We start from the raw sequence: 15,930 nt of genomic DNA, 5'->3' as shown, positions 1-15,930 counted from the left end.
GTATTCTGTGGGTCTTCAGATGTTGCTGAATTACAACTGCTTGCATATATCTTGCTGTGTTTCATATTCCTTGGCTTGACCAGGAGTTGAAATTGAGAAACATCTGCAGTAAATGGTACTCGGGCATCCTTATTCACAGAACATTCTACTTGAAATTAATGTCAACATTTCCAGAACATTTTTCCTTGAAGGCCATAAGAATTACCATAGCGGATTCAGTTGTGGGACTAACTAGTTCAATATTCTGTTAAATGACCACCATGGTGTCTTTTAAATTGTTCATTTGTATGCAACTCTTCAGTTCAGATTATTCATCATTATCTGATTGATAGTTGATAAAATGGCTACGGAGGGGAAAAATCTTATAGTTGTAAGAAGGAATATTTGATCAGTCTGCTTGTGATGTATAAATTCATCTAATCGTTTTTTTAATCATCAGGCAAACGTATTTCCTGAGTTAATTTGGAAAACATTGTTTTGCCTTTTAAGCATTTCAGTTTCATCTTTCCCTAGTGCAGTGGTTCCCAAACTTGGCAACTTTAAGACTTGTGGACTTCAACTCCCAGAATTCTCCAGCCAGCTCAGCAGAGAGAATTCTGGGAGTTGAAGTCCACAAGTCTTAAAGTTGCCAAGTTTGGGAACCACTGCCCTAGTGGATCATCTCTCAACAATATTTTCTTTCTCAGGTCTGGACCAAAAAGAATTCAAATGAAAAAGGGAGATGTACAAATTCTAAACTGCCGCCCAGGTTTGCCAAAAAGCAGCAACAGGCGACTGCAGCCGCTGCCGCTGCCGCAGCTGCTACTCAACAAGGCCAGGTTCAACCACAAGTCCCATTGCAAGGTGTGCCTCAGATTCCAAGTCCACAAACTTCGGTCCAGGCACAAACGCCAGCAACTTGTTCATTGAACATCTGTACAGACTATGCAGGAACAAGCAAAACTCTGCAGAATGCACCTGCCCATAATGCTGTAGGAACCGAATTTTGGGATAATAAAGTACCCCCTACAAGCATCCTCAATGACATCTCTAAAAAATGTAAGCAGAGAATCTTTTTTTCCATATACAAGAAAAGAAAAATGTGTACTTTAAAGTGTTGAATTAGCTTCTCTCCCTGGGCTTTTCAATGTCTCTTGACATGAAATGTTCCAGCCCTTCATATGATATTGTTATGTGTAAAAATTAGATCTTAAAGCTGCAGAGTTCAGCCACACACTCTTAAAATCATTGTCTGTTCCTTTTTTTTTCTCTAACTCTTCCAAATATTATAATTTTTCTAGCTACCACTTGAACTTTGAATATGTGAATATTGCCCAAATTATAATAGGAACTGCTTTACCACTTTCACATGCTGTGTTACTCCATTTTTTTCTGGATCAATTCCAGAATTTTTTCTTCTTCAGTTATATATTGTAGTAAGACATTTGTTGTTTTCCAAATGTCCTGAACGTAACTGCATGGGAGATATCTTTAAACCACTTTTCAAAACTTTTGCTAATATGTTTTCCTTTCAAAAATTCTGATTTATTTTATTCTTTGGATTTTTAGTGGGGCCTATTAGTCCTCCACAGCCACCTTCTGTCAGTGCATGGAATAAGCCTTTGACATCATTTGGATCAGCTACTTCACCAGAGGTATGATAATAGCTTGAATTTTGATTTAAAACTTGCTGTGCATATATATTTAAATAGAAAAACCTGTATCTAAGCCATATATTGGAAGCTGCATTGCTGGTCATGTTTCAGTTTTAAAAAGTGTTGGGTTGCAGTCACTTTGTAATTGAATGGAATCTACAGTTTTGCTTTTTCTCTCTCTCTCTCTCTCTGGATACAGCAAATTATTTGGAGAGAGATAGGCACAGACTGATCCAGGCAGATATAGCCATATAGAAAGTGATAGATACACATAGTAGAAAACAGAAGGCAGTGTTTAAACTTTTAAGAGTGACTGTCAAACACAATTCTATTGACATGAATGGCGGGGGGGACCCTTGCTGACAAATAGCTGGAAATGTATGGAATACACTCCCAGAGATCTTTAAAAACAATCTCAGCCTCTTTTTAGCAAAGGATCTCGCATTCAGATCAAAGGAACCAATAGGCTGAAAGGGCAAAAGCTTTCTCCCTGACAAAGAATCTGAAATCTCTGCTGAGAATGCGATGTCATTTCCCTCTTGCTTTTTTTTCTAGGATGCTTTTTCTCTTCATAATTAATTAATAATTATTAAGAGTTACTGTTTCATTCACTTGTATAAAGGAAAAGTGACACAAAAGGTGCCTGAAAGCATCTTTTCTCTAAATTAATGGTGCATGTTAAGATCTGATGAGTACAGATTCATCTTGTTTCATTTTTTTAATTTTAAATTTAAATACATAATTCAATTAGCTAGTTCTGTTACTGTATAATAAATCCTTCATAATCCATTAGGAATATACTAATAGAGTACATCCACCTACTTCCAACCATTCACTTAATAACTGTTTAAAGTTACAGTGGCACTGAAATATGACCAGTTTTCACATGTTAAGATTGTTGCAATACCCTTCTGGTCATGTGTTCAAAATTTGGATGCTTGGCAATCAGCATGTATTTATGACAGTTGCAGTATCCCAAAGTCATGTGATCACCTTTTGCTACCTTCTGACTAGCAAAGTCAATGCTTGTCAGAAGTCAGAGTCATTTAACAATCATTAGTAACGTAACAATTACAGGGATTCACTTAACTATTGAAAGAAAGGTTCTACTATGAGACAAAATTCACTGTCTTGCTTAGCAACAGAAATTTTGGGCTCAGTAATGGTTGTAAGCTGTAAGACTATCAGTAATTGATAGTGTCAACTAATACAGTGCTCAGTGTTTCTTTTTAACAGTCTATTTTCTAACCTATTTTTAACTCGTCTAGAGTGCCCATATATAAGCAAAATCTCATTAAGTGCAGAATAATCCTCGACTAATGACCACAGTTACTAAGCAAGTCGTTGTTAAATGAGTTGTGCCCCTATTTGACTGTTTTTTGCTATGGTTGTTAAGTGAATCATTACAGTTACTAAGTGAATCATGCGGCCATTAAGCAAATCTGGCTTCTCCCATTGACTGACTTTGCTTGGGAGAAGCTCCCTAGAATGGGATTGCAAATGAGTCCCAGACTTCCCAGGAAGCTGCAAACATTGGAAAAACATGCCAGTTGCCAAGCACTCATAATGTGATCCCATGATTGTGGAGATGCTGCAATAGTCATAAGTGTAAGAACTGGTCATAAGGCACTTTTTTTAAGTACCTCTTGTAACTTTGGTCTTTAAACGAACAGTTATTAGTCAAGGACTACCTGTATTAAAGACTCAATCTCCCCTTTAATACTTTTTGTTGTAAGAAGATGTACTTCAAACCTACTGTTTACAACATGTTTTGGACAGGTGACATTGCTGTAAATGTGTGCGTGTGTGCATGTGTGCATTCAAGAGAGTAAACACTATCTTATATTAGTTTTAGCTATTTTCCACAAGGGGTTTACCTATTTTTTTTAATGAACAACTAGAAAATGATAATGCTTTAAATTAAACTATTTTTAAAGCATTAGTTTCATATTTAAGCCAATTTGAAAACTGTTCAAGGTTATATCAACAAACATACTACTCAATAGTATTACATAGTAATAGCATTTGTAAACTTGGAATTCTTATTTCTCCCTTCTCCGTTTTGCTATAAACAATTTAACCTGTGTCATTTTACCCTCATGTATAAAGTTGTTCAGTAATTCTACCATTCCTGCATAATTAGAAAGATACAGTGGGTTTGAAATATAAAAAAAATATGGTAAAATAGATACTTTGTTGTTATTTTTTTTCCAACCAGGATATTTTTTGTTGATTTCTATGATTTAACTTGTTAAAATTTAATGAATATGGTGGGTTCACAAGTTTTTTAGGTGTAACTTCTCCAAAATATTTAAATGCTTCAATACAGCACAAAAGTCTACTTATAAATAAAAAAAAATTGGTGCCTTTACTAGGGAACCCCTGCTGGACAGGAAAGTGGAATTGATTTGGGAATAGAAACCATTCAGTTTGGAGCTCCAGCCTCTAGTGGGAGTGATAGTGAAGTTGGGCCGGCTTCAGATAAGGCCTCAGAAAAGCTTCTTGAACCAAAAGAACAAAGGCAAAAACAACCACGTGCAGGACCTATAAAAACACAAAAGGTGGGTGAAATTTTCCAATTCTCATCAATTAGAGAGGCACCCTGAAATTTAATCCTCCAATAATTTTGAACAAAATGTATAATAAAAAGCTCCATTCCTCATTGGATCTTGTGAAAGAGAAGTTAATGATTGAAGTCATTGTAGTGAGGAGAAGGAATTGTTGAGTTCATACAGTATACAGGATGCTTAAACAGCTAGGACTCATCTTTAATTTAATAGAGGCTGCTCATGTCTGAATGAGTTATCTTCTATCTTTTAACATAATTTTTTACCATAATTGGATTTTAGTTGCTTTTTATTAATGCAATAGATTTCCCAATTACAGATAACTGTCGCAGAGGAATTTTACTGAATAAACAATGTAAAAAATTGGAAGTAGTTGGAACCTAGAATCATAGATTATAGAACTATATGTCATCAGATCTGTCTCTTTTTCTTCTTGCCATTCTGTTTTTTATTCTTAAAAAGTGTGTAGCTTTTTACAGCGCTCAGGAGTGCAGTTCACATTTCTGAATGTTCCTAATTTGGTTTGGGTTACTTTTTACAAATCTGAAGTTTCCTTGGAATCAAACAAAATCTAATTTGACTTGGAATTTGGAAATCTGCAAAATCTGATGAATATTTCCACATTCAATCACCCCTCTTCCCTCGATAGAACATAGCTAAAAGATAAATTCTTCTTTGAATGATGTTCAACTCCTGATAACTATGTAATTATATTCAGGATTTTTTCTGCCCTTCTCAATATAGTCTAAAGCCTTCAGGTTTTCTGATATGCCAAATATTTAATCCAATCCTGTTTAAAGTTTTGGAAGCAAGATAGTTAGGTATTATACAAATACAAATTTTGATGAGCCACAAAAGCAACTTAGTGGTTACTGGATTGATTACTTCCATACCTTCTTCTGGAATTCAGCATATACATATATTTACATTAAATATTAATTCTTTTTAGCTTCCAGATATGAATCCAGTAGAAAGCAAAGAATACAAGCCTGGCCCAATTGGGAAAGAGCGATCACTAAAGAACAAAAAAGTAAAGGAGGCTCAACAGGGCGATTCTGAGATGCAAGAAAAGTCCAGTGCTAATACAGTCAGAAGCTCAGATCCTATTACTTCTAAAGAAAACAAATCAACTAATGAACTTAGTACAGAAATAGGAACAATGATATCAGTGTCGGCTGCAGAATTTGGAACAACTCAAAAAGTAAGAAAAGAGAAGTGCCTATTTCCTGCCCAAATTTTATCAAATACATTCTTTTATGGTGCTTTCTGAAGTGAGAGCGTAAAAGAAGTGTATGTCTGTTTGTCGTGAAGACAATCTTGATATTAGTCGACTTCTCCCCATTTCAAAAAATAATAGAAGTAGTTCTCAAGTTAGAACCATAATTGAGCCTATCAATTACAGTCATATGTTGTGACAGATAAAGCAGGTCACATGTGACCAACCGGCTTGTTTTCTGATGGTTGTTAAGCTACTGCAGTGGTTGTTAAGTGAATTTACGGTTTGCTATGGATTAGTTTTTGCCAGAAATCAGAAGTAATCACCAGTTTCTGGCAAAATTGTTGTCAACCCTGGTCACATGACCACAGCTGGTTGCAAATGGCCAAAACTGCAAAATGGTTGATAAGTGCCCAAACTATGATCATATGACTGGGTGTTCGGGCGTGCGTGCATGTGTTATGTCAGAACTTTGAAACCAGGTTGAAAGTAGCTTTTAGGGGTTCTGTCAAAACTTCAAACATTTGGTAAACTGAATATAAATTGAGGGCTAGCTGTAGTAAGATTTATTATCACTATTTTCTACTGTTTCTATAGTTTTCTAATATTTCTATAGTAGAAAAATGTGATATTGGAGAATGTGTGATTCACTGAAACTGTAGAACCTGTAGAACCTAACTCTATAGATGCTTATCCTTTCAATTATTGGGATGTCCAATGTTTCAGAAGTCTCTTAATCATTTTTTGATATTAGTAGTTAATAACACGTGCAGATTATTATTAGAGTCATAACAAACGCATAGAGTCCAATATGAGGCTATTCATCTTGGGTCATTCTGGGATTGATATACAATATTTGAGAACTACTTCTTGTGTTAAATAATGCAAATGGTGTACTTTTGGAAAGAGTCTTTCAATCCACAGTTTTTCTGACATGACATAAGGCAGCAGTTCCCAACCTTTTTGGCATCCGGAACTGTTTCGTGGAGACATTTTTCCATGGAGGGGGGGGGGGGTGCAGTGCACAATTCAGATCCTTCTCATGGCACAGTAAGGTTTGTGTTCCTATGAGAATGCAATGCCTGATGATCTGAGATGAAGCTTAAATGGGATGCTTGTGCAAATGGGATGCTGCTGCAAATACAGATGAAACTTCGCTCTCTCACCTGTAACTGTGTGGCCCCATTTCCTAACAAGCCATAGACCAGTGCTGTTTCATGGCCTGGTGGTTCAGACCACTGAATAGGGTATTTGAATATCAAATGTGTTACTAGTGTTTTCTATATTTTAAATGAGTGGGAATGTTAAGTTTCCTGCTCAGTGGTTATATGAAATTTAAAATCATGTTTCAGGTTTTTTAAATTATTGATAGACTATAGCTCTTTACATTTACTCTCTAAATAATAACCAACAAAGATTTACTTTTTTAAAAAATACTGAATATGTAAAGTTAACAGTTTTGTTATTCTAATAGAGAAATTCAGCTTGGGAATTTGAAAATGACAAAGTATTCTCTTCTGCTCAAAGTTCAAATCATATTTTTGAGTGAAGTTACATATAAGATTTAGATAAACTGGTTGAACTTTTTTTACAGGAGTCTGTAACAGACTATACAACACCGTCTTCTCATTCAAGTACAGTGGCAACAAACAGTGCAAAGATGGAGGAGGCTTTAGTTACAAATGTAGGTGTATTGATTATCTCATAGTATAATTCCTCTATTTAATTTTATTTTAAAATTAAATTATTTTAGATTTTGGTTATACCTGTAGAAAAATATTATTAAATAAGCTACATTTCTCTTATCTACTGAGAATAAAATCATGGCTTTTAAATAATGTTAACATATATACTCCCAATTAAAATATCCTGGAAAACTTGTAAAAAGTGATTAGATGTTGAAACAATATCTACAAGATAGGTGATGTGCTCTTTGCATATTAAAATAACATGCGGTAAAAAAGTGTACACTTATTATTACTGAGTTATTAAATGAATAATTAAGAAATTATATTCATTCAGGGTAATTACATAGTACACTCTTAAATCTGGCACATCCAAAAACAATGATTTGTGTAAATATCATAGGTAGAGATAGATATAGATATATAGATACATGTTCAGTTGAACACGTAGTTACGCATTCTAGAGCATGTATATGTACATACGAATCACTTTCTGTCTTCTGTTGTGTCTCAAATCCTTTTTTTCCCATGAGGTTGTTATCAGTTGCAATAAGACCAATGCCTAGTTTCGCATCTTCAGACATCCAGCCAAAACATGTTTTGCCACCACTGATCTGACATCCTTTGATTTCATTATTCCATCTTTTGCACATTCAGATACAGGTGTACAATAGTATTGTTGGGGCAGCAAATTAAGAATTGATAGATAGTTCAGCTATCTTTTTCCCAGCAATATACTGCTGTCCTACATTATCATGTTCATTATCCTCCTCAGATTTATTAACACCCATGTCAAATTACACTCCCTAAATATAAGAGGACATTCTCCTTGACTCATCCTTTGATGCCCTTCCTACTGAAGTCTTAGAAGGAAGATACAAAGATATCCCATTTGGGCTAAGATTTTACTTTTGTAATAAAGAACAAAGGCCCTAGGAACTGTTAAGCACATGTTATTATGTCACGTATTTTATACTGTCATGTGGACTGGTTAATAGTGTCATTCAATTTTACCAAAATCCAAAAGGATCAAAGTAGCTATATCCCTCTTTTAAAAATGTTCCTCATATGAACCATTTTATGATCATGATGATGATAATTACATTTTTATCTTGCCTTTTTAAATATATAACTCAAGGTGACAAACAAAGCTAATGATCCTGCCTCCTATAGTTCCCATAACATCCCTGTAAGGTTGGCTGGGCTGAGAGAGAGTGCCTATCCCAAAGTCACACCCCAGTTGGCTGTTGTGCCTAAGGGAGGCCTAGAACTCACAACGTCTTGATTTCTAGGCCAAAACCTTCGTCCCTACTCCAAATTTACTATTTTATAATACTAAGATGTATGTATGAAATTCTTCATACCCCTCTATCCCACTGTAATATCAGAGCAGTCCACATCCCACCTTTAGTGTGAGCTCACCACACAGCACCCCAATTTGTTTCTATGCTGGACTTAGACAAAACCTGGAGTAAGCTGAAGCAGAGAATAATTGATTTTGATAGAAAGAAAACTAGTATTTCATATCTCCACCACAATGAACATTTACCACCCCTAAATATTTTTATTGTCTACTACATAGGAGACCTTTCACATAGTCATAGTTGGATCATATTTTAACAGTGATGCTGTTGAAAAGGTTTAATGGCCTTCTTACCAAGGTCATTTTGTTTCTTTATTAAATGCATGTGCACACATAGGCACGTATGTATGTATACAGGTGTCCATCTCACACAAAATGACTTGAGTAGCGTACAACATTTGTTCAAAGTCTGAAATTGAGATAATAGCATACATACTTCTGAAGTGTCTATTTCCAATCTTGGAAGGTAGAATTAATTTCTCATCATAACCTATCAGATTAATTTCATGTGGCAATAGTGGGATATCTTTTAAATTATCAGGATTGAGAAGTTTCCAGAATGGTTGCCAAATTTTGATCATATAACAATGACAAACTGGACCTGACTAAGTATGCTTGCTCTCAGGTAGAGCAAGTTTGTACTGGGTGTTTATATTCTTTTTTTCAATTATCTTTTTTGGTTTGGGAGTATGTTCAAGGAGTGTATGGTTTTTTTTTTACTAGTTTTAAACTTTAACGTTATGATTTGTTTAGTCAGAGCTTAAATTATGAAATTAATTTTCAAAAACTCAAGGCAAAAGGAAAAAAAATGTTTAGGAGAGAGATACGTGAAAATGAAAATGCTTCTGATCAAACTTTAGTTCTGCAATATCTGTTACTGCTGCTGTATTAGCAGATGGAGCAGGGATTTTATTTAACTGTCTAAATGACTCCTTCCTACTCTTCAGCCTATACTGTTGTAAGGAAAAAGTTTGTAAAACATGCATGTTCTTTTTTTGAGGACTTTAAAAATAGGAGTAGCACAAAAAACTAATGATTTAGGGAAATGGGTGCAGTGGGGTCTAAATGGTTAGGTTTTGTGACGTACGAATATGAATTATAACCATTCTGAAAGCAAATATGTTTCTTAAGTTTCATATACTGATTTTCTATTAATGTTTCCTTACCATCTGGTATCTAATTATTTACTCTAATATGTAAACAAATATTTTAGTGAATATATTTATGAAATAATTATGAATGTAAAATAATTTTAACCTTGGAGAGAAAAGTTGTAATTAAAAGAGCGGTTTTGATCATGCCTGCTGTAATTAATGTTGCAAAGTGTCAAATGTTATCTGGCAGTTAAAAGTATCTTTTACCATGGAAGCCTTATTCTTTTTGCTTTGCAATGCCATCTCTTAATTATTGTATGGGGGGGGAGAGAAACAGCATTAAATGTATCTCATGATATTCAGTACACTGGGTTCTGGTTTTTGAGACTGTTTGTTGCTTTCCTTTTCAGAAGAATGTAAAGCTTTTAGTTGAATCACATCCAAGCAGAACACCTTATAATTCTTAGATACTGGTGTATTTGGTGTATTTAATTTTGGCCTTGTGTTTCCTGATAGTTGCATGACTTAAAAATTCATATACCAGTACTTCTATTGGTTAAACTAGCTTTATTCCATTCTTTGGCAGTATCATGTAAGGTGATGATTTTAGTGCACTGGAAATGATGAGGAATAAGAAGTTCTGCTTGTCTTTTCTTGTTTGGGAAATCTTAAGGTGTCTAGTCAAGTCCAAATAACTTCCTCTTGTTTTGAATCCAACCGAAAAACTTTCAAGTAAAATCATGCTATATTTGCAACAGTTCTATGTTTTTATTGCATTATAGAAGGAAATGTATCTGAAAGATACATTTATATCACATCCATATGAATCTTTTGAGGCTCAATCTAAAGGAAATTTATTTTCCTGATTTTTAAAAAAAATTATATAATATTTCAAGATCGTAAATGATCAGATAATTTTTCCCATGTGTCAGATACCCCCCCCCCTTCTGAATGCTTCCCTGTCAAGTACTTAAGTGGAAGACTACCTCATTCAGTTGCACTGCTTGAGCTCTTGGTTTTGATGGAGCTTTTGTCGTAGACCCAGCTAGAATGTGACCTCTGTTGCCTACCTTTCAGGTGCCCCTGCCCCACACCCTTCCCCTCCCTAGGAGGGAGACTCTACAACAGAGCTCCAGCCTAACTCCAGTTTCTCCCGCTACCGTCGACCTCACCCTCAAGGTATGTACCATGCCACTTTCAGGGTAATTTTCTTGCATGCCGGGGAAAGATTTAAACTTTTGCTGTAGATTAGGGAGAGGCATACCTTTTTTTCTAAATAACTAAAAAGAGAGTATTCATTGTATTCTTTTAACCCTGTTTGGCAACTTAACACCAAGAAACTGCTATCTGCCATGTATAATTGGATATAGATCAGAATAAATAGTAAGATTTATCTATGATTTCCCTTTCCACAAAGAACATATAGAAAAGGTGCTTATAGCTAGTATTGCAGAGCTTTTTAAATTTAATTTTTCTGATTTGTATTAACATGGTTGAACATAGCAATTTGATGGATATTGGTCAGCTGATCTATGATACATCAAATTGAGAAATAAACTGATTAATATTTGTGGACTTCTTTATAGTTACTGTTTTGGTAGTTAATTGTAGTCTTTTGGTGATGATATGAGAGGTAGGAGATAGGCAAAATTCATATTGACAATATATATTTTTGGTTGGATACCATTTCAATTTGCTATGAAGTAAGTGACAAGAATTATTTGGAGATTGACATCAATTCTGTTCAAAACAGTAAGAATGCTACAGCTCTCTCTCTTCTTCCTCTTCCTCTCCTCCTTTCCAATTGGATTCCAATTAGAATCCAGAAAGGATTCTAATTAATATGACTTTAAATTTTAATTTCAGAGGAGCAAAATTGTATTAGCAAAAGCAAGTTTAATAAGTTAAATACAATATTAAGGAGAAGTCAGAAAAAAAATCTTAGCAATCTTGATGAATAATATAGTTTTATATCAAAGAACCACTTTTTACAAACATTGTTTTCATCTTAAGCATATCTGGAGAATTCTAACGTTAAAACCAGAAATTCTGATTATTTACTAAACACAGGAGCTTTCTAATATTAATAATTTGGTAGATAAATTGATTTCTTTTAATATGACATACTTTAGTTTTAGCTCTTACATTAGTACATCTCTATCCCCTTCTATCTTACCTTATTGTCTATTCATTTATCCATTCATCGATGCATACGTAAATCCAGATATAGATACATCTGTGCTTTTGCATAACTCACGTCAGTGAAATTTCTCTAAATTTAATACGAATATTCCTCCTGGAATTTGATTATTTCTTGAAGATATTATTTACTGTTGGCATACATGAGGAAAACTTGCTTTATATATATGCATAAATAAGTCATAAACAGAATTTAAAAATGAAACTTTGAGGCTCAATACTTCCTAAAATAATTATAAAACATGTAAGAGCTGTTTTTAGAATATACTGTATATATACAGTTTTACAAATTATATATATTCTGTCTCTACATTAAAAAAAATTATTTAAGCATCCTTTTTTTTAACCTTTTCAAATATTATGTGTTTGAAGTGTTCTGACAAAGCACTGTACCTTTTTTTCTAATCAACATGTAGTGATTTTATGCAACAATTTTCAAATTGTATTCTGTGGAATGTTTTTCATCTATGAGAATCTGGGGACAAAAAAACATTCAGTCAAATGCAGCCAATTTCCTTTCTGTAGGAAGATGCTAAGTACGTACACACACACACCATTTGTCATCTTATAAGAGCTGTATTATTATCAATACTGAATTCCCAGTTAACATCTTTATTCCACGTATCTCAATTAAATGTTTATATAGGAATCTATCTACTCCACCAAGATAGCCTTTCTATGCTTGGATAGTTCATACCAGGTAGTCCTCCACTTATAACCATTCATTTAGTGACTGTTCAGAGTTACAATGGCACTAAAAAAAGACCATTTTTCATACTTGCAACAGTTGCAGCTTCCACATGGTCATGTGACCAAATTTGGACATTTGATGACAGCGGGAGTCCCAAGGTCATTTGACCACTTTTTGCAAACTTCAGTCAAGCAAAGTTAATGGGGAAGCCAGATTCACTTAACAATTGTGTTACTAACTTCACAAATGCAGTAGTTCATTTAACAACTGTGACAAAAAAATCATAAAAGGGGGGTAAACTCACTTAGAAACTGCCTTGCTTAGCAATATAAATTTTAGGCTCAATTGTGGCTGTAAGTTGAGGGCTACCTGTATCCTAGAAAAAGTGTTTTAACAAAGTCTTCATGAGGTGCCAGTAAATGTCTACATAAAATTGATTGTGTTTTGAGAAACTACAATTTTGTTTATTTACACAGTGCAGTTGGGAACAGTTTCATCAATATATTATTGATATTCAGCTTGGCGCCTTGCTGGCATCCTGTCATCAAAGTTGGGGGGGTGGGGGGGACACAGGAGAACAAATGGGCAATAAATGTATGGGGATGTAATGGGAGAGGGGATGACAGTTTTATGGAGACCAGAGAAGCAAGAACCAGTTTGTGTAGCATTACAGGCAATGCATCCCGAGAAAAGAATATGGACTAACCCAAATATCTCAGCATTTCTCAAAACACCTATGGGGCTCTTCATTGGCTTAAGACAAACTGGTCATGGGGGAGGAGTTGGAATGTAGCCAGGAGCCTTTAGTTTTTTTAAAAAAAAAAACCCCTTTCACCTCATCCAAATGGAGTCAAGGGTCTTTCTTTCATAAGGGACCTGACTGGGGTAGGTCTGTCACTGATATTGCTGAAATATGAATATCTATAAATTTATTGTGGTATAGTGATTGGCATTTGATATAATTTATCTGAAAGCTATAGCATTATGTTTTGACAGTGGAAATGATCAGGATCACCTCTGTATTCTTAAATTATGAAAGTCAACCATAATTTGAGATGCAGAGCTTAGAACCACATCACCTTTTCATTGATTTGATTATTGCACAATCTATGTTGCGGTTTCCAGAGAAGTAATACAAGAAAGGAATGAATGATGTTGATATGGTGGGCTTTGCAAATAACAAGCATTACTGGACTGTTCTCAGATCTATAGGAGTTGATTAATTTCAGAAACAAAGCCAATTGACTGTCGTTGTCATATTTATTTGCAATGCAGTAATGGAGTTTGCTTTTCCCGGAAGATTTACTTAAAATAATAGGGAGTTGTCTAGAATAAATTGAAACAAAAATATAGAAATGAAAAAGTAGCAGTCTTAAAAATAAAGCCTTCTTTTTTTGCGGAATAGATGGAATCTGCTCGCAAAGCGTGGGAGAATTCACCAAATGTGGGAGAAAAGAGTTCACCTGTTACATCATCAGCATCTCCTGTTACTGGTGGTAATAGTAGTAGCAGCGGAGGTGGGAACAGCAACAGTAGCAGTGGACCAACCAGTGGTACATACAGCTCTTTTTCAAGTGCACCCATGCCTCCCATTCCTGTAGCTTCTGTTACACCTACAACTTCATTGTCAGGTATTAACCTTTAGGAAATATGACTGAGAAATGTGACTGAATAACTTGCTATCTTTTTTAAATAAAGCTGTCTTTGTTTCCTTACTTTATTTACTTATTATTTGGTTCAGTCCTGTCTAAAAAACAAGGTGTGTGATATTTTAGTTTGATTCACTTAATTTTGTATCCTTTTAAATTGTTTATCTAAATTATTAGAACTAAAAACTTTGAATCATTCTTCGTTAACAAAGCTCTCGTGCATTTTTTATATTGATGGTTAGTGAAAAGGGACACGGTGACCCAGTGGCTAAGACGCTGAACTTGTCAATCAGAAAAGTTAGCAGTTGGGCGGTTCAAATCCCTAGTGCCGCATAACGGAGTGAGCTCCCATTACTTGTCCCAGCTTCTGCCAACCTAGCAGTTCGAAAGCATGTAAAAATGCAAGTAGAAAAATAGGAGCCGCCTTTGGTGGGAAGTAACAGAGTTCCGTGCACCTTCGGCATTTAATCATGCCTTGAACTGTATAATTTTAATTAGGTGTGTATCCAAGCAAAAGTGCTTTACAAAAGCGTTGCTAAAAGTAAAAGATTCCCCTCGCACATATGTGCTAGTCGTTCCCGACTCTAAGGGGCAGTGCGCATCTTCGTTTCAAAGCCGAAGAGCCAGTGTTGTCCGAAGATGTCTCTGTGATCATGTGGCTGGCATGACTAAATGCCAAAGGCGCATGGAACTCTGTTACCTTCTCACCAAAGTTTATCCCTATTTTTCTACTTGCATTTTTTTACGTGCTTTTGAACTGCTAGGTTGGCAGAAGCTGGGACAAGTAACAGGAGCTCACTTAGTTACGCGGCACTAGGGATTCGAACTGCTGACCTTTCTGATCGACAAGCACAGTGTCTTAGCCACTGAGACATTGCATCCCACTATATTTTGAGTCATTTAAATTTTATGACCCTTTATGGCAGCATCTCTGAACAATTTTCATATATGTTTCTAAACACAGAATATAGAGTAATGATTTTTTTCAATGTACAGCATAGTTGAGTTCTCTTCATCATTTAATAAAACTGCCAAATAATTTTGAAATCATTCCTCTAAAATACAAGTATCAAACTTGGTCTTGTCACGTGACATATCACGTCGTATGTTTTTTGCCTTAGTAGCGCTGGGGTGGGCGTGGCCTGCACGTGACACCTCCAGCCTTCAGGCCGCCAGTTTTATACCCCTGCTCTAAAGTAATTATCACTTGGTGTTTCTGAAAGGGAAAAAAAAACAGCTTGCACTCCAGCCAAACATTCGATGCTTACAGCCATTGCCAGTGGCTCAGTGAAAGCTCTATAAAGTTTCTGTCTGGAATGAACAAATAATGCAGACTATCAGGATAATTCTTAATCAACTTATAATAGTATATCAGGAGTTTTTTAGTAGTAGAAATAGATGGATGTGATAAAACACAATAGAAGAGTATTAGAAGATTTATAGTTAATTCTGTCAGAATATTAATCTTTTCTAAATGTTACATTCTGATTATAATAATGAATAATAGTAATTGCTCTGCCACTATGTCCACATGATGCAGGTTTATTATCTTTTGAATGTGTGGTCCTAATGAACATAAGCTTGAGAACAAACAGTAAATCTTTTAAATCAGCAGCCCCCAACCTTTTGGGCACCAGGGACCAATTCTGCGGAGAAAGGTTTTTCCGCAGACCGGAAGGGGTGTGGTTTTGTGTGCTGCCTGCATCCCATGGATGGGGCTTCGCTTGTTTGCACAGCCTGGTTGCTGGCATGCCGTGGATCGGGATTTGGGGATCTCTGTCTTGGATTGTTGAGATAAATAAATCAGTTTTGATCCAATAAAATATGACACA

The 15,930-nt window shown here is 35.3% G+C and overlaps 1 protein-coding gene across 8 annotated transcripts in view; it reads left to right on the top strand.

Moving 5' to 3' along the window:
- Positions 1–15,930, top strand: part of PRRC2C (proline rich coiled-coil 2C) — a 78,441-nt gene that overhangs the window by 39,715 nt on the left and 22,796 nt on the right. For 6 of the 8 annotated variants that reach the window (XM_032226287.1, XM_032226285.1, XM_032226291.1 and 3 more), the window contains exons 19-25: positions 687–1,038; positions 1,549–1,634; positions 4,010–4,195; positions 5,151–5,402; positions 7,012–7,101; positions 10,637–10,738; positions 13,855–14,080. In XM_032226287.1, coding sequence (XP_032082178.1) covers positions 687–1,038; positions 1,549–1,634; positions 4,010–4,195; positions 5,151–5,402; positions 7,012–7,101; positions 10,637–10,738; positions 13,855–14,080 — 1,294 coding nt within the window. The remainder of the gene's footprint in view (positions 1–686; positions 1,039–1,548; positions 1,635–4,009; positions 4,196–5,150; positions 5,403–7,011; positions 7,102–10,636; positions 10,739–13,854; positions 14,081–15,930) is intronic. The other 2 variants (XM_032226288.1, XM_032226289.1) reach the window with 2 other exon arrangements.

The sequence above is a fragment of the Thamnophis elegans genome, chromosome 11, assembly GCF_009769535.1.
Source record: "Thamnophis elegans isolate rThaEle1 chromosome 11, rThaEle1.pri, whole genome shotgun sequence".
Lineage (NCBI taxonomy): Eukaryota > Metazoa > Chordata > Lepidosauria > Squamata > Colubridae > Thamnophis > Thamnophis elegans.
This window is presented reverse-complemented; position numbering and strand designations above follow the sequence as displayed.